The sequence below is a fragment of the Pelophylax lessonae genome (genome assembly GCF_965119305.1).
Source record: "Pelophylax lessonae genome assembly, chromosome: 1".
In the NCBI taxonomy this organism is placed as follows: domain Eukaryota; kingdom Metazoa; phylum Chordata; class Amphibia; order Anura; family Ranidae; genus Pelophylax; species Pelophylax lessonae.
Window position 1 is genome coordinate 398444416 of NC_138768.1, and position 19942 is coordinate 398464357.

General features: G+C 41.8%; 1 protein-coding gene across 1 annotated transcript in view; it reads left to right on the forward strand.

Annotated features, from left to right (window-relative positions):
- The window catches only part of C9orf72 (C9orf72-SMCR8 complex subunit), a 118326-nt gene that overhangs the window by 35453 nt on the left and 62931 nt on the right, over positions 1-19942 (forward strand). The window contains exons 3-5 of the mRNA XM_082270714.1: positions 3333-3428; positions 15944-16008; positions 18821-18893. Coding sequence (XP_082126840.1) covers positions 3333-3428; positions 15944-16008; positions 18821-18893 — 234 coding nt within the window. The remainder of the gene's footprint in view (positions 1-3332; positions 3429-15943; positions 16009-18820; positions 18894-19942) is intronic.

Below are 19942 nucleotides of genomic sequence, written 5' to 3' on the forward strand. Positions count from 1 at the left end.
AGTCCCCTCGGATCCGCCTGGAGACGCTACAGGAAACTAAGGACAGTGGGGGTCTAGCGGTTCCCAACCCATTCTACTATTTTTTAGCTTCCCAATTACAGCATCTCACGGGTTGGTCCCAGGTTGATGATGGCGATCCGGTTCGCCGAATACTTGTGACTTGTCTGGTGGGGGAGTCGTTGGTGGAGTCCTTGGAGAGTGGGGAGCTGGGCACATTTCCTCAGCATCCGACTCTGCTTTTGATAGATAAGGTATGGCGTAGGGCTCGGGATCACTTTGCCTACCGGGGGTTCTCCAGGTTCTCCCACATACTGTGTAATGCCAACTACCCTGAGCTGGATAGACTCCGGGATACCCTACAGTGGGCTAGATATGGCATCCTACTCATCTCGCAATTGTATGGGGGGAGTACTCTCAAAGACTTCCAGACCATTCGGGCTGAATTCGGGCTACCTAACACCCTATTCTACCAATACTTGCAACTGCGGCATGCCATTATGGCACAGTCCAGGGAATCCCCGTGGGGCCTCTGTAACCCGGTTATACTCATTAGCCTAGTAAATTCTACGGCGAAGAAGGGACAAATTTCCTCCTTATATTCTTCCTATATGGAACAGGTGTCGAGAGCCATGACCTATAGGTGCAGGTCGGTCTGGGCAGACGAACTGGGTCTGCTAACGTCGGAGGAGTGGGCGGGAATTCTAGACAATGTTCCCAAGGTGTCCCTGTCGGCCTCACAACGCCTCACACAATTATTCATACTGCATCGCACATATCGGACTCCGCAACGACTGCATAGCTGGGGCAGGAGGGATTCTCCGTTCTGTCCCCGCTGTAAGATTCATGAGGGAACACTACTACACATGCTTTGGAGATGTCCAAAACTACACCGTTACTGGACTGAAGTACTTCGCTCCATTAACACTATATGGGGGCTGAAGCTTCCTCAGGACCCAAAGCTCTGCATCCTGGGCTGGTTGGATGAGGAATTGTATACTCCAGGGGTGTTTGAGGCAGTCCATAGGACCCTGTTTCTCGCCCGCAAACTGATCGCGAGGAAGTGGATTTCTCCGTCTGCTCCCACTCATGCGGAATGGACGGCAGAGGTTAAATCTCTGTTGGCCAGGGAACATTTGACCTATTTACATAGGGGGAGCCCCATGAAGTTTGAGCGCATCTGGGGACCATGGTTGGATGTGCCAGGCCTGGCTCCTCCACACCTGGTCACTAATAGATTCCTTGGGGGGGGGGGGGGTTGTTCGTTCAGCCCCTTGAGTCTGTTGCTGGCTTCATTCCTTATTTTAGATTGGGCCTGGATAGTCACGTTATGGGTGAGGGCAGACCAGATTATATACCCCTTTTTACTCGGTGGGAAGGTGAGATTGTCAGTGGAGGGGGGGGGGGCTCTTTGCTGTCCCCCCCTTATGCGTGGAGATTGCACCACCAAACTGCTATCTTTTTTAACTTTTTCTGTCTCTGGGTTTCTATCTTTCTTTCTTTTTCTTTCTATCTTTCTGTCCGGTTATGTTTTCCAATATGGCGTGGCCGGTTTCAAGGATGTTCCACTGGTTATAGATCCGGGTGCCGGCACTACTACGTGCACTGGTACATTCTCCTTGAACCTAGGGGGATCCCTGATTTAGAGGTATGTTTTACTTCATCCATTCTTGTTATCTCTGGAAGTGGGAATTTATACTTGTAGCCAATCCAGTGTCAATTACTGTTTGATGTTACGTGCCATTAACACCCGGTGGGGTCTCACTGTATTGGATGTATCTTTCTCTTCTTGTTTCTCTGTTGTTTGTAATGAAAAGTTTTTCTAATAAAAATTATCTGATTTAAAAAAAAAAAAAAAAATATGCACTGTTACTGTAATAATGACACTGGGAGGGAAGGGGTTAACCTAGTGGGTGATCAAGGGGTTAAATGTGAGCCTAGGTTTACTAACTGGAGGGAGGAGCTTGTGAGATGATCATAGAGACCTGTGATCCTATATAGAAGGATCACAGGTGCTCTGGGATCATTTCAGAGAGAAGCACAGTCAGCTGTGTTTACAACAGCTGACCGGTGTTCTCTCTCAGCGGGGAGTGATTGCGGGTGGCCGGCAGCAATAGCGGCCGCCGGCCCCATGCATCGGCATCCCCGCTGCCTAAAGGGGGCAAGAGCGTGCCGTGCGCTCACCCCCTCCCCCCCCCCCCATCACCACGCGCGCAACAGACGTAGTACTATGTCGGTTTGCACAGCCGAGCCAGCCTGCCGCAGTAAAACTGCGGCGGGCGGCAAGTGGTTAAATTGATTTTAAAGTCTTTTTTTTTTTTTTTTTTTTAAATAACAAACATATTTTACTTACTTGTTCTGTGCAGTGGTTTTGCCCAGAGCAGCTCAGATCCTCCTCTTCTCGGTCCCTTGCCGCTCCTGGCTCCTCCCTTCTGCAGGGAACCCCCACAGCAAATAGCTTGCTCTGGGGACACACAAGTGGGCGCACTGCCAACCTGCGGCTCTGTGTGTCCATTCACACACAAAGTCGAAGCTTGGCCCCGCCCCTGCTGTCTCCTGATTGGCTCACTGCCTGTGATTGACAGCAGCAGGAGCCAATGGCTTCCACTTCTGCCAAATGCCAATCAGGAGAGCGAGTCCCCAGAAAGGCAAGAATGTATGAAGGTAAAAAAAACTTGTGCCTTTACATCTACTTTTAACCTCTGTAAATTTCAAATCTCACTTCCTTCCAATTTGGCAAACCTGGAAGCTTCTGTAACAATTGCCCACAAAATCCAGGAAGTGAAGTGCAGTCTCCTCAATGGGACACAGATGGCGAAAAAAAAAAAAGATGGGTTAGAACCCTCCCTTACTCTATCCAAAGTGGGAAAAAAGTGTTGCCTATAGTTCTGCTTTTAAGTCTGTACTGAAATACAAATCAAACCATTTTTCTAAATGGTTTTCAACACTGCAGATTTCCTTATTGGAACACTTGGATTACTCAGGTGGTGATCCTTCCATTTCGAAATCAATCTGGAAAGGACAATGTTCAATTGGACAGTCATTTCTTCAGACCAGAGAGTGATATGAATCTGCTATAATCCTTGCAATGTATATGGATCCCCTATGGGGTGCTTTTCTCAACCAAACTGGAGTCTTGAAATGTTTTGTAACAGAATGAAGATGTGATAAATCCTATAGACATGTAGGCCTAGAAAGTCTCGTTTTTAAATTTTAACATAATTATTTGTAGCAGAATCTTATTGACTTATACATCAGGACAAAGCCTTCATTTTTCTCCTTTAAATTGTGCATCCTATTGAAAACAAACGTGAAACTGCTGTGTTTTTCCACAGGGTCAGAGTATAATTCCCATGCTGACTGGAGAAGTTATACCTGTAATGGAGCTACTGTCATCTATGAAGTCACACGGTGTTCCTGAAGACATAGATGTAAGCGTCTAAATCAGACTTGCTTGAAAAGAATATTTCCAGGTGTCTGGCAGCACAATGTTTGATGTATTTTGGTGTCACCTTGCTCATAAATCACAGCTGGGGTTAGATCTTAAAAATGTGTCTCTCTGCTGCCCCCTACTTTGTCTCCTGAATTTTATTACAAGCAGCAATGCTTACATGGCACTTGTGATATATCGAGGAATATTTATGTTCGAGATATGATCACTAAAGAGAGTAGGTTTTCTGATCATTTTTCACAGTGAAATAATTACATGCTCGGTTTATTATACTCTTGTGCTGGTACTTAGATTTATTACATGATCAAGCTTAGTTAATAAGGCAAAGACTTCCAGTTGCGGAAACAAATTATAGCCAATCACAAGCTGCTTTAAATTAGCAGACGGCATAATGAGTGTGCAGATCAGCATTGCGTTTCGTACTCCCATAAGCAAAATAAAACACCAATGCAGTAAATGCCGTCAGACGTGTGTGTTCATGTATGTATCCTAAGACTACACCCAGAAACAAAATCAGATACTGGGAATCCATTTGCTAAAGCATAATTTAGGTTCAAGTACAATTTGTTTGGAATATTTGTCACGTATAAGGAACATTGTATTCAACATTGTCATATACAGATAAGACACAATGCAGCAAGCAAGTGATGCATTTAACTTGTTAGTAAATAAATAAAAAAAAAATCTAGCTCCTTTTAGTTTAACCAGTTGGCCTCCAGAAGATTTACCCCCTCCTCCTGACCAGGCCATTTTTTCCAATACTGCACTTCATTACTTTAACCACTTCTGGACCGGAAGGATTTGCCCCCTTAATGACCAGGCCAATTTTTTTTGCGATTCAGCACTGCATTACGTTAACTAACAACTGCGCAGTCATGCGATGCTGTACCCAAAAAACTCTATGTCCTTTTTTTTTTCCCCCTCACAAACAGGGCTTTCTTTTGGTGGTATTTGATCACCTCTGCAGTTTTTTGATTATGCGCTATAAACAAAAAAAGAGCAAAATTTTTTGAAAAAAAAAAAAGCAGTATTTTTCACTTTCTGCTGTATAACATTCCCAATAAAAAGAAAAAAATTAAAAAATCACAATTTTTTTTCATAATTTTTAGCCTATTTGTATCTTGTCACATATTTTTGGTAAAAAAAAAAAAATCCTAATAAGTGTTTTTTGATCTGGTTTGCTCAAAAGTTATCACGTCTACAAACTAGGGGAAAGATTTATGTAATTTTTATTTATTTATTTTTTACTAGTAATGGCGTGAGCTGCAATTTTTTTTTTTTTTTTTTTTTTAAGTGGGACTGTGACATTGCGGCAGACAGATCGGACCCCTAACTGACATTTTTGACACTTTTGGGGGGCCAGTGATATTACTACAATAATCAGTACTTAAAATATGCACTGTTACTATAATAATGACAATGGCAGGAAAGGGGTTAACACCAGGGGTGATCAAAGGGTTAAATGTGTACCTAGGGAGTGATTCTGTGTGGGGGCCAGACTTGGTGGATAGAAACAGGGCTCCTGTGTTCTGAAATAACAGGAATACAGGAGCCCTGTTTCACTCAGTGACAGATGAGCAGTGTGTCGTGTTTACAAAGGCACACCGCTTCTGTCAGTCCCTGCAGCGATCGCTGGGTTTGCTAGCGGCCATCGCGGCCGCCATACCCATTGCTTAGCTGCAGGGCCAGAGAGCGGGCACACATACAAGACCCGCTCCCGCGAGCCGCCTTACAGGTAAGGCGGTTTGCGCAGGAGAGCCAGCCTTCCTCAGTATGTCTGCAGTGGCTGGTCTTTAAGTGGTTAACTGACAAATTGCACAGGTGTGCAATGCTGTACCCAAATAAAATGTATGTCCTTTTTTTTTCACAAATTGTTTTGGGTGATATTTGATCGTCTCGGCAGTTTTTATGTTTTGTGTTATCAAAAAAAAAGGACAATTTTGAAGAAAAAAACAATATTTTTTTACTTTCTGCTCTAAAACATAGCCAATAAAAAAAATGTAAAAAAATCGAATTTCTTCATCAATTTAGGCCAGTGTGTATTCTGCTACATATATTTGCTTAAAAAAATCCCAATGAGCGTATATTGATTGGTTTGGGCAAAAGTTATCGTGTCTACAAACTATGGGATATGTTTATGCATTTTTTATTTATTTAACTAGTAATGGCAGCAATCAGCGACTTATAGCAGGACTGCCATATTGTGGTGGATAAATTGGACACCTGACACCTTTTTTGGGAACCAGTGACACTACAGTGATCAGTGCTAAAAATAAGCACAGTCACTGTACTAATGAAACTGGGTGGGAAGGGGCTAACATCAGGGGCGATCAAAGAGTTACATGCGTGCCTAGCTGATGATTTAGTGTAGTGGGGGAGGTGCTTTTACTAGTGGAAGGCATGGATTGGTGTTTCTGCTTTGCAGGAACACAGGATCCATGCCTTCTGTATTGACAGAAAAGCAATCTTCCTACATAGGCCTGTGTACAGGACAATCAGCGGGTGCCGAGGGACATTGGACACACTTGGGCCCGATACCCGAAAGTGCAGATTTATATGTGTATATATATATATATATATATATATATATATATATATATATATGTGATCCTGTGCAGCGCAGTCTCCTGTAGCAGTAAATGTCCCATAGGGCAGTCGGCAAGCAGGTAAAGCTTAACTCCAGGCAGTGCAAAAATAATTAACCCTTTCCCCAAACTGAACAAGGCTTCGGCCAGAGTCCTTTCGGATCCATGCGGAGTTGAATCTTTGACCCTTGTTTGTTTGATTTTTTTGGACCTATTGACACTGTTCTGTTTGTCCTGTTTTTCACCCTTCTGTTGCTTGGGGACATCACAAGGGGTGTATGAATATCCAGTGTCCTTTACTGTACAGCTAAGATAAATGGAATTGCGCCTTACCTGTAAATTTCATATTTTCCAGCTACAAAAACTGTAGCTGCAGACTTTTAGGGCCAGTTCACACCAGTGTATTTTTGTGCAGCTGTAAAACGCAGATAAATGGAAGGACACCTATAAAACAATTTCCAATGTCTTCTATTTACACCATAACGTTGTACTTTGCGCTAAAATGCAAAATGTATATCAACAGATGCCAAAGCGTATGTGCATAGATGTCAGCACGTGTTAAAGACCAATTCACACTGACCTGCTCAAAAATGCAAGTACATTTCCATGCATCTTAGTTGCATTGACATCTGTTGACCTACATTTTGATGTCTGCTGGCCTAAATTTTGCATTTAACACAATACAACATTATGGTGTGAATAGGACATATTGAAAACTGTTTCTCAGATGTCCTTCTGTTGATCTGCGTTTTACAGCTGCGCTAAAACGTACTGGTGTGAATTGGCCCTAAAACGCCACTAAAATGGATGGAAATGTACATGCATTTTAGTGCACATCAGTGTGAATTGGCCCTCAATAAACAGACACTCTCACCTATACCAGGGTCCAGCGAGCTCCGTCTCTTCTCCCCAGCGCTTGCAGCGCGTCGACACCTGGCTGTGACTGCTTGCGGCTCCACATCCGGGTGTCTACTGTGGATTGTGAATGATCCCGCAGTCTTTTGGAACATGTGACTTGTCCCAGAAGACTGTGGGGAGGGAGAGAGGAGAACTTCTGCTGGCTGCCCTTCCATCCCAGTGCTTTCTATTGTGACCAACACCAGTGCATATGAACTTTTTACCATGAACTCTTATTTATGTGCATTTCTTACATGCCTATAACTACTGTTCTGTACTGATCCTTTCTTAATATAATGCTTATCATCGTTTTATCACATAATGTTACCTACCTGCAACTTTCCCTCTACAGCGCTTAACACATATATACGTATTCTTCTGCTCAGATCCCATAGGTGACTTGAGCAGAAGTGATAGTGGGTACCTGTCAAAACCAGATACCTGCGCCCCTCCCCAGATAAAAATGTGCCATGTGGTCAAGAGGAGGGGGAAGGAGGCCTAAAGGAACTTCCCCTTTTGGGTGGAGCTCCTCTTTACCTACATTAGAAAAAAAACTCAGGTTTGACTATGTGCTCTGGCAGGGTGTGTACAAAGTGGAGATGGATTAGAATGCCTATTATGTTTTTATTGCTGTCTGTACCCCCGTTAGGGAGATTCACCCTTTCTGCCCGGTTTACCATTATCATTGAAAGTAAAAGAAAATCCAGAATTTTGGGTTGTCCCTAGAAAAGTAATTGAGAGGAGATCTTCCAATGGGGACACTAGTTCTGGTGATCTGGGGGGGGGGGGGGGGCAAGGAATTCCTCCCTAATTTGCATGGATTTCCTCTCACCTTCTGTTTTGGCTATGAGACAGGAAGTGAAGGGAAATCTCCCCAATGGGACACAGATGGCAAAAAGAAAATATAACAGGAGTAATAACTCTCCATTACTGTATCCAAAATGGAAAAAAAAAGTTTTGTCTATAGTTCTATTTAAATGTAATGTATGCATATCAATGGTGTGTTCATCTTTTTGCTTGAAGTTCAGCTTTAGAACTCAGCTGAATACTGTTTTTCATGTAGGATGATGTTCCTATAGCTAAACTCCAAGAAAACCGATAAATACAGCACATAGATAAAATAAATATAATCTTGATTGAAAAAAAAAAAAGCATTTTTATTGAAGGTTTTATTAGGTTACGTGTACAATTGACAAATGACACATACCAAAATGACATACAACCCTCCTGTAGTACTGCCATTTACCGATTGCATAGCAGTACAGGGTAATACATCCAAAACCAAACACATTGCAGATAAACACTGTTGGGATCATAAATACCAAGAGGAGACGAGACTGTTCTGATACTGCAAAATTGTCCATGTACTTAGTAAATATTCCTAAAATATACATTGCTCTGCCAACACAGGACAGCCCTGTCTGGCAGGGCAGAAAACCTGTTGTATCTCTGATGCAGTTAAGTAGCACTTACAGGTCAGTGTCCCAACCCCCTCCCTATGACAGGACAGTAAATGGGGAAACAGCATACTGATGGTCTCATCTCTCTGACATTCTGCTCTCTTCTCCTGTAAGCATTTTGTATGATAACACATAAATGCTACAGCACAACTGATTTGCTCTCAGTGCTGCCCCTTCCTCTACCAGCCTGAGCTCTGTTGTTCTGTAGACTGAAAGAGACTAATACCAGGTCAGGTTCAGGTGCTGGTTACTGCACTGGTGCCGCTGGGTATAGGGGAGGGGGATCAGTGATCTTGCGTTTGCTGATCCCCCGTTCCTGCTAATGACCCAGAATCGACTTGTAAATTGTAACTTCCAGGTCCTGGTGCCACTGGCTGGGGAAGAAGTGATAGGGAGTGCAATCTGCGCTTCATTGGGGGACAAGCGAGACATCAGGAGTAAAGAGAACCTTTCACCGAAAAAGGGGATTTTTTTTGTCCCCCGTAATGAAAAAAATAAGTAAAAAAAAAAAATGTGAAAGTAAAAAAAAAATAACACACAAGCGCACAAAAGCCCCACCTAAACAAAATGTGTTTAGCCCACCCCACCCCCACATACATTTGAATGTAAATGCACACTTCGGGGCGCCTTTACATGAAAACCTTGATTGCGCTACATGTGTTGCATATCGGTATGCACACCAGAGTGAGCGCAATAATTCTAGGCCCACTCTTCAAAGTTAACTCTAAACTGATAAGCTGTAGGGGCTTTTAAAGTGTCATCTATGGAATATAAAGGGTACTGAAATTTGTCGCTGTTTCATGGGTACACGCAGTTTTACGGCTTGACATGTTGGGTGTCCATTTACTTATATTACTAATATTGGGAAATACAGTGCCTTGCGAAAGTATTCGGCCCCTTTGAACTTTGCGACCTTTTGCCACATTTCAGGCTTCAAACATAAAGATATAAAACTTATTTTTTGTGAAGAATCAACAAGTGGGACACAATCATGAAGTGGAACGAAATTTATTGGATATTTCAAACTTTGTTAACAAATAAAAAACTGAAAAATTGGGCGTGCAAAATTATTCAGCCCCTTTACTTTCAGTGCAGCAAACTCTCTCCAGAAGTTAAGTGAGGATCTCTGAATGATCCAATGTTGACCTAAATGACTAATGATGATAAATAGAATCCACCTGTGTGTAATCAAGTCTCTGTATGAATGCACCTGCTTTGTGATAGTCTCAGAGGTCTGTTTAAAGCGCAGAGAGCATCATGAAGAACAAGGAACACACCAGGCAGGTCCGAGATACTGTTGTGGAGAAGTTTAAAGCCGGATTTGGATACAAAAAGATTTCCCAAGCTTTAAACATCCCAAGGAGCACTGTGCAAGCGATAATATTGAATTGGAAGGAGTATCAGACCACTGCAAATCTACGAAGACCTGGCCGTCCCTCTAAACTTTCAGCTCATACAAGGAGAAGACTGATCAGAGATGCAGCCAAGAGGCCCATGATCACTCTGGATGAACTGCAGAGATCTACAGCTGAGGTGGGAGAGTCTGTCCATAGGACAACAATCAGTCATATACTGCACAAATCTGGCCTTTATGGAAGAGAGGCAAGAAGAAAGCCATTTCTTAAAGATATCCATAAAAAGTGTCGTTTAAAGTTTGCCACAAGCCCCCTGGGAGACACACCAAACGTGGAAGAAGGTGCTCTGGTCAGATGAAACCAAAATTAGAATTGTTTGGCAACAATGCAAAACGTTATGTTTGGCGTAAAAGCAACACGGCTCATCACCCTGAACACACCATCCCCACTGTCAAACATGGTGGTGGCAGCATCATGGTTTGGGCCTGCTATTCTTCAGCAGGGACAGGTAAGATGGTTAAAATTGATGGGAAGATGGATGGAGCCAAATACAGGACCATTCTGGAAGAAAACCTGATGGAGTCTGCAAAAGACCTGAGACTGGGACAGAGATTTGTCTTCCAACAAGACAATGATCCAAAACATGAAGCAAAATCTACAATGGAATGGTTCACAAATAAACATATCCAGGTGTTAGAATGGCCAAGTCAAAGTCCAGACCTGAATCCAATCGAGAATCTGTGGAAATAACTGAAAACTGCTGTTCACAAACGCATCCAACCTCACTGAGTTCAAGCTGTTTTGCAAGGAGGAATGGGCAAAAATTTCAGTCTCTCGATGTGCAAAACTGATAGAGACATACCCCAAGCGACTTACAGCTGTAGTCGCAGCAAAAGGTGGTGCTACAATGTACTGCACTGAAAGTAAAGGGGCTGAATAATTTTGCACTCCCAATTTTTCAGTTTTTTATTTGTTAAAAAAGTTTGAAATATCCAATAAATTTGGTTCCACTTCATGATTGTGTCCCACTTGTTGTTGATTCTTCACAAAAAATGACAGTTTTATATCTTTATGCTTGAAGCCTGAAATGTGGCAAAAGGTCGCAAAGTTCAAGGAGGCCGAATACTTTCGCAAGGCACTGTATATTGTGTTTTATTGACATAAGCAACAAAGTGGGATAGAAAGCGCAACCCCTAGCCAGACAGAAAACTAACTTGCATAAGTAAAAAAGTCTTAGTTTATTGACAAGTGGAAACTTCACAGTAGATGATCCAAAACCTGAAGGATGCTGGCCCCCATGTATAGTAGCACAGATGGATGGAAACAGTACCTTCAGTGGAGCCAGTACAGATGATGGACAGCTCCAAAATCCCAGGATAGGGATGTAATGATGGATGGGCAAAGCAGCCAGGCGGAAGGTAGTGAGAACCCAAATGAAAGGGCTCTGCAGTGGAAGAAGGGGGGGGAAACACCATGCCAGCCATGTCAAATGGATATACCAGCAGCGGCCACAAGGTGCATCAGCCGTCTCCTACTGCAAGGGGAGCCCCTGTCGGCGCATGGAAATGACGTCACGGGACGGGCAAGGCACAGATGGATAGACAGACTACATGTTTTGGAGTAAATCCCTTCTTCAGGTCTGCTTTTAGACCTGAAAAAGGGGTATACCCCGAAACATATAGTCTGTCTATCCATCTGGCGTTCTTTTGTTCTTCCACAGCAGCTGGCCGCCCTCTGCCCTTACTGTCATTTCCGGGTACCGGGCTCCCCCTGCAGGAGGAGACGGCTGATACCGTGCACCTTGTGGCAACCGCTGTTATACCCATTTGACCTGGCCGGTGCCTCTTCACTTAAGTGGAGGACTGCTTTCCTGGCGTTTCCCCCCCCCTCCTCCCCTGCGAAGCCCTTTCATCTGGGTTTTCACTACCTTCCGCCTGGCTACTTTGCCCGTCCATCATTACATCCCTATCCTGGGATTTTGGAGCTGTCCATCATCTGTACTGGCTCCACTCAAGGTACTGTTTCAATCCATCTGTGCTACTATACATGGGGGCCAGCATCCTTTATGTTTTGGATCATCTACTGTGAAGTTTCCACTTGTCAATTAACTAAGACTTTTTTACTTATGCAAGTTAGTTTTCTGTCTGGCTAGGGGTTGCGCCTTCTATGCCACTTTGTTGCTTATGTCATTTATCTCATTGGGTGTGAGTGTGGGACGGCAGCACCATTTACTAATTGTTTTCACTGAAGGATAGTCCTTCAGCGCCTGGTTTTCTTTTGCGTTTTATTGCCCTATATCTAAAGTTTAGTGTATTTTTAACTGTAATTTTGCATTTTATAAACTGTTGTACTAACATTGTGTAACTTAAAACTACCACTATTTTATTCTCTAGGGTGCCTGCTTTCAGAAAAAATATACTGATTGGGAATTTTGCATAGTCTTTAGACCTAAAATGATCTTTTAAAGCAGGGATCCTCAAACTACAGCCCTCCAGCTGTTGCTAGGCATGATGAGAATTGTAGTTCCTAAACAACTGGAGGGCCAAAGTTTGAAGACCCCTGTTGTAAAGGATATGTTCACCTCAAGGAACACGTTACACCCATATTTAGGGTTCCAGCTACTGCCCCCCCCCCTCCCCCTGCACCTGTTTCCCTGTAACAGTGGGCAGGGAATCCTCTCCCACACAGCCGTCGCCACATTTAAAATCATTGCAGTTGTGCAGGGCTTTGTCATCGATTCACAGACCTCTGTGAATGAAAAAAATGCAAATCTTGTCTGCCTCTGTGGCAGACAGACTTGTAGTTCTCAGTGTTGATAAGTGCAGTCCATTTACTCTTCCTCCAGCTTTCTAGCAGGAGGCCTGTACACGGGTACATGCAGAAAGCTAAAGGGAGAGTGTGAAGGAGCCTGATGTTGTACCCGCCATCCACTGATACAGGTGCAATGCTTTGCAGGCTCCTGTACAAAAATAATAGATGCACATTTTTGTTTCTGTAAAAATATGCTCATTTATTATTCATTTATTTATTTTTTACAAAAGATGAACTGAAAAATGAAAAGATAATGGCCGGGAGCGAGACTTTTGATGATCTGGGTGGACATCATATTGGCTTCCTTTCATGCCATCCGTTGTGCACAATTGTGTTGCTAGCTGTGATTAATCAATGTGATCACATGGTCCAGACATGATCACAGCCCATCTGCACCTTGTGATTAGCTCTGGCCAATCACAGCTAATCACAAAAAAAACAAACAATCCGTTTCATTCAATAAAATGCTTGCTTATAGTAATTAAATTCACTGGTATAAACAACGGTGGATTTGATTTTAATCATAATTTTTAAAGAGCAACTGTCATCTCTGTCCCACAGCAGCGCCTCCTCTGACCCGCTGTTGACTCACCGACAGTCCCATTAACTTTAATGGGACGGCTTGTGATGTGGCAGTGACACAACAAGGTGAGGGACATGGCGGCAGCAGGTGAGTGGATGACCACTAACAGGCTCTGCCATGATTGATCTGAAATGACAGGTGCTCTTTAAATGTAAGGACTCATTCTTGCTGGTAGTTAGAATATTTAATATTTGCAAACAAAATGAAGGTTTCCTATTTAGAATAATAAGCTGTCAGGTAAGTAAAACCGCAATATCCGAACCGATATTAGGTTAATCACACATAGTTGGAGAACTACTCAAATTCTTTTATTTAAATAAAACAATTAGGGCTCTTTCACACGGGTGTTCCGTATGTCCGTAAATCACCCCATCCGTTTGCAGGTGATATACGGACATAATGAATGTCTATGGGATTGCGGATGTCAGCGGATGACCATCCGCTGACATCCAATTTTCGTCCTTTCAGTTCTGTTCCGTTTTTTGGAACGGAAAAGAACCCTATTTTTGTTCCATTTAAAAAAACGGAACGGATGCAAAATCGTATGTCAGCGGTGTCATCCGCTGACATCCGCAATGCCCATAGACTTAACATTATGTCCGTATATCATCCGCAAACGGATGGGATGATATGCGGAAATATGGACCGGATGACACAAATGTCATCCGTGTCCGTAAAAAAAAAAAAAAGTCCCGGAGCGGATCGCAATACGGTCCACTCCGTGTGAAAGATCCCTTACACATTCTTGTATTTGCTTAAATGTCAATGTTTAGTAAATGAAGTGCATAAACAAAATATCTTTGAAAAAAAAAAAAAGAACCTAAACTGAATATATCAGCTGGATCCACATAAAAAAAACTTCAAACATGGTCCTTTCATCACAGCCTGTCTTCTCATGATGTTTCATTTGGGCCACTAGGCCTTGCATCTCTTTGTTGCATTGTTTGCAATTTTGCACGCACACCTGTTTTACCCATAGGTAGAAGAACTTCATTAAAATATTCCCAAACTGGGTCTCTTTTACAGACTGCTGTCATTTTGCTCCTCAAGGGTGATCAAATCACTTAAAGCTATGTGCAGAAAGATCAGAAGGTTTATAAGCTGCTTAGAAGGTTTCACTTTCATTTTTACTGCTTGCCCTTCCTCCTCACACTTAGAGCCTGGTACAGATGCATTTATCTTCCGACAATCATACAGTTTGTAGTGTACATAGATTTGCAAAACAATAAGATAAAAGAATATCCCTAACTTTTTATCTCATATTTTAGTTCTATCTCATGGTTACTGTAGAATTGTGTGAATGCATCAATGCAGTGCATGTTAACCCAGCTTGCAGAACTTGGATTCATTGAATGAGTTTACCAAAAATGTAAATATTGCAGAATATACAACCTCATGGTATAGAACTAAGCTCCAATTCATGCTGAATAAACTTACTTTGTAATGTATCTTAAACAGAAAAATATCTTTAGATGGATTTTTACTAGCATTTTATTAAAATAATTTTGATGATAAATTTAAAAAAAAAAAATTAAAAAAAAATCAAAAAAATCTGATTTATTTATTTTTGATATCATTGATATTTATCCACCCTGATAACCAATCATAATGTGTGTAAAAAAAAATCCTGATCATTTTTCCAGAACAGTTCAATGTTAGTCGCAGTTTGTTAAAAAAAAATCATATTTTTACCAGTTAGTGTCCCTTATCACCGCCACACCAGTTATATGATGATGCTGTACTGCACTGGTGACCGTATGTGAAAGAAAAAAAAAATGTGAAAGTTTTCCAAAAACTCACAAAAATTACAACTTCAAAAAACTTTGCTATGCCTCTTACTACCTACCTTGGACTGTCTGCTTTCTAAATAAAAGGGTCATTTGGGGGATATCTGTACTTTCTAAAGTACTAAAGTGCTAAAATGTTGGGGCCTCGAGAAATGATGTCCATCATTACGTCAGGATTGATCAATTTTAAGATTAACACCATAGTTTGTGGATTCTATACCTTTCCTACAGACTAAATAATATACACTGATTTGGGTTATTTTCACCAAAGTGCAGAATACATATTGGTCTAAATGTAGGAAAAACATATTTTTTTATTTTATTTTTTTTTACGTTTATTTAGCTGGAATTAAAAAACCCAGTAGTGATTAAACACCACCAAAAGAAAGTTGTAGTTGTGTGAAAAAAATGATAATATAGTCTGGGTATGGTGTTGCAGGACCATGCAATTGTCATTCAAAATGCAATAGCACTTTGAATTGACCTGGGCAGGAAGAGGGTAAAAGTGCCCTGTATTGAAATGTTTAAACATGTGCGCAAAAAAATGCAAAATGGCCCTGGCAACAAAGGGGTTAGAAAAAAACATTTATTGATGCATTAATGAACACAAGCTACATTAATTTGTGTCTTTTATATCTGCCTGGAACTCTTATTGCATAAGGTTACGGTCTCAGGAGTGGGGAAATCTATTCAGTGTACAGGAGAACTTCAGCATCTCTAGAGGACTGAACCCTGCCCTGTTCCACCCAATACAGAATACTCTCTTTTAATCCTCTATGGAGTAATGCTTTGGTAATTCATAATGTCAGACAAATGTGAATATTGTTGGTCTCTGCTGAGAAGAGGAGGCACCGTTTTCCATGTGTTAGTCTAATTTATTGCCACAATAGTCACTTCAGCCTTGGTCTTTTTTCAAGTCCTTACAGTTGCTAAAAGGAAATGACCTTCTTTTTCTTTAGCACAATAGTAAGATCAAAGGTAATTTCTCACAATTTTGTGTTCCATTTTCTTTTTCAGATTGCTACTACTGTCCTTAACGATGATGACATCGGCGACAGCTGCCATGAAGGATTTCTCAGCAAGTAATATTAAATCATTTTTTGCTTATAAATTTTACTTGCTTTGCAACGTTGGGCTTCCATTGTTCAACTAATAAGAAAAGTATAACTGCTGATCCTATTAGATTCAATTATTTAAATGAAGGTTAGAATATGACAACATGACTTGATTGTTTGACGGATCCAACAGTTTTTCTTTTCTCTTAGTTTCTAAAATGAGCCCCCACTAATCTGGAAATAAGCTACAAGCATTGTTGAAATCTGTTTAACTTTTTTTCTGTATGTAAATAGCATTTGGTTACTTCCAGTTAACATTGTTCTACCTATTTTCCTTTTTAGTAGTGCTATTGTAGAATCCCATTTTAGTGATTCAGTGACACAGTGGGGTTGATTTTCTAAAACTGGAGAGTGCAAAAACTAGTGCCAGCTGTGCATGGAAGCCAATCTGCTTCTAACTTCAGCTTGTTCATCTAAGCTTTGACAAAAAAAACCTGGAAGCTGATTGGTTTGTATGCGGAACTGCACTAGATTTTGCACTCTCCAGTTTTAGTAAATCAACCCCAGAATCTGCTGTAACCAGCTGCTAGATTTGTGTTAAGCTTGACAGCAAACATGTCCTACTTCTCTGCTCTGTGCAATAGTTTTGCACAGAGCAGCACCCATCCTCCTCTTCTAGGGGCCCCCGCCGGTGCTTCTGGCTCCTCCCCCGCCGAGTGCCCTCATAGGAAGCTGCTTTGTCCTACAGTACTCCTGGTTCATTCATTCATTCACAGAACTCTGTGAATGGATGATGTGGGTTGAGCCCTGCACCGCTGCACTGTTTTAAAATTGTGACTGCAGGTGTGTGGGGAGGATTCCCTACTCAATGTCAAAGAGAGAGGGAGAGAAGAGGCAGAATCTGGAACATGTTACATGTTCCACTCTAAATACAGGTGTAACATGTTCCTAGGGTGAACTTAGCCTTTACTGCAATTCTTTACCTAGTCACAAGTAAAGAAAATACCATTGCATTGTGGTAGCTGATAGTGCTTGCTCGCTTACCCTTCCAGTATTCCCCCTGCCTCTCAGTCCAACCATTTTCAGCCACTTCCTGTTTACATGCACTAGCTCTGCAATGGTTTCCTGATAAGAACAACAGTGGCCAATGTTTGCTGCATGTGTCATCACAGCCGCTTGTAATCTCTACCAAGGCCATATGTGACAGGGTGATGAGGCAAGAGTATAAGTACAGACAATTGTCATCCCTTAAAACCCAGGTCGGCAACTGGTGGACCACGATCTACCAGTCGGTTGTGGCTAGATGGCTGGTATATTGCTTGGGCTTGCTGACCTGCCATCACATGCCATGGATTAAGTGCACTGGCGAGCACAGGGAAGCATAGGAACTACTTCCAGGCACAATAGGGCAGCCTGCGAATGGAGCAGGGCCGCGGCTGCAGCAGTTCCACAGAGGCATGAGCCAGCTGCATAAGCCGATGCCCCTTCTAAAGTTGCAGCAGGAATGTCAGGCAAAGTGATGCCTACAGCACTCCGCTTCTTATTCCTGGTAGTCATGGGATTCACAGCATGAAGCAGCACTGCATGCAAGGTCAGTGTCACTGGGCTTAAGAATACTGGACACAATAGCATTTGTATGGGCACAAAGGCATATTTATGCTATTTAAACTCATATAGATGCTATTGTGCTCATATAGATGTTGTTGTGCCCAAAAATATGCTATTGTGCCCATATAACTTCTAGTGTGCCAAAATAGATGCACACAACAGCAGCTAGATGGACACAACAGCATATAGATGCTATTGTGCCCATATAGATGCTATTGTGGCCCTATACATGCACAATAGCAGCTATATGGGCACAATAGCATAAAGATGCGTTTGTGCCCATATTGCTGCTGATGTGCAGCTATATGGGCACAATAGCCGCTATATGGGCTTAACAGCATAAAGATTCTATTGTGCTCATAAAGCTGCTGTTGTGCATCTATATGGCACAATAGCAGCTATATGGGCACAACCGCACCTATAACGGGGCTATCAACTATTAGACTGTTTTCATACTGAAGAGCTGCACTTGCAGGGCAGTGTACCTGCAGCTTTCCTGTGGGTTAGCTGCACTTTAGTAATGGACTTCTACTATATCCTGCGGGTTTGGTGCGCTTTCTGAAAGCACACCAAAGCCTAGCTAGGTTATCTCGCTAAAAGGACCCTGTGCCTGGTGATCTTTGATTTTTCCCATGTTGTTCAGGTAGATCTCCACCGCTCGAAGGTTGCCTACCGCTGCCTTAGAAGGTAGTGTGTGAGCTAGGACCTTTTGTGGCAGGACTAATTGATATTATTTTAATGAAAGCTGCATTTATTTAAAAAGAATTTTAATTAAAATAGAATTTAAGAAGCATGCAGAGGACAAAGAACTTGTCACCAGGATTACCTGTGTCTCCCTGCAAGCTAATCTTTTCGTGTTAGTTACTTATTTTCTGCACTGGTGAGGCAGTCATCTTGGTAGAGACATGTTGTCAAGGCCTCTATCGGTGAGAACAGTGAGCTGCACAGTAATGGCCTTACCAAACTGCACTCCAGAGTACCTGAGACTAAAAGTCAGACAACAGTGCCTTACATCTCTTACCTCCGATATACAGCTATTAGGGTGTAGGCTCAGGAATGCGTAGGCACCCTCACATGTTTAGATGTGCACTGCTGTATATGCTCATTTTTTAGGATACTGCTTAGAAACAAAATCTTTTTTAGATGTTCCCTATAACATAGCAAATTCTTCACTTTTTGAGTTCAGGTTCATGGTGCTAATGATGTATGCCTTGTGTTGTTTTCTCAACAGCGCCATCAGCTCCCATTTGCAAACATGTGGCTGCTCTGTGGTGGTGGGTAGCAGTGCAGAAAAAGTGAATAAGGTAATTTTGACTGAGTAGCTTAAAGACAGTTGCATAATTTAAATTAATGTAAAATGCATGCAAGAAAACAGATTTATATGTTATCTAGAGTAAGATGCGCTGTTAACATAAAGGTGGAAGAGGAGATAAAGGTGAAAGGCGATAGAGTTAAGTTTTATTTAAAAAAGTATGAACAATTTGGCTACTATTATAAATGTTGTCACTTGCAAGTACTAAATATCCATGTCTTTAGTTGTTTGTGAATGAAAAGAAGATGGCTCGCATTACACAGATAACTTTTGTGTGGTTTACATCAAATAAGAAGATTGTTTATTATAGAAAATTCTCTTCTTGTATTTATATTAGTTTGTGACTTGAACCACCTCAAACCCAGGCCCATTCTGACATTTCTCAAAAACGTGTAAAAATCAGAATTGTTTTTTTTTTTTTGCTAGAAAATTACTTAGAACCCCCAAACATTATACAGGTCCTTCTCAAAAAATTAGCATATTGTGATAAAGTTCATTATTTTTTGTAATGTACTGATAAACATTAGACTTTCATATATTTTAGTTTCATTACACACAACTGAAGTAGTGCAAGCCTTTTATTGTTTTAATATTTGATGATTTTGGCATGCAGCTAATGAAAAACCAAAATTCCTATCTCAAAAAATTAGCATATCATGAAAAGTTTCTCTAAACGAGCTATTAACCTAATCATCTGAATCAACTAATTAACTCTAAACACCTGCAAAAGATTCCTGAGGCTTTTAAAAACTCCCAGCCTGGTTCATTGCTCAAAACCGCAATCATGGGTAAGCATGCCGACCTGACTGCTGTCTAGAAGGCCATCATTGACACCCTCAAGCAAGAGCGTAAGACACAGAAAGAAATTTGTGAACGAATAGGCTGTTCCCAGAGTGCTGTATCAAGGCACCTCAGTGGGAAGTCTGTGGGAAGGAAAAAGTGTGGCAGAAAATGCTGCACAACGAGAAGAGGTGACCGGACCCTGAGGAAGATTGTGGGGAAGGACCAATTCCAGACCTTGGGGGACCTGCGGAAGCAGTG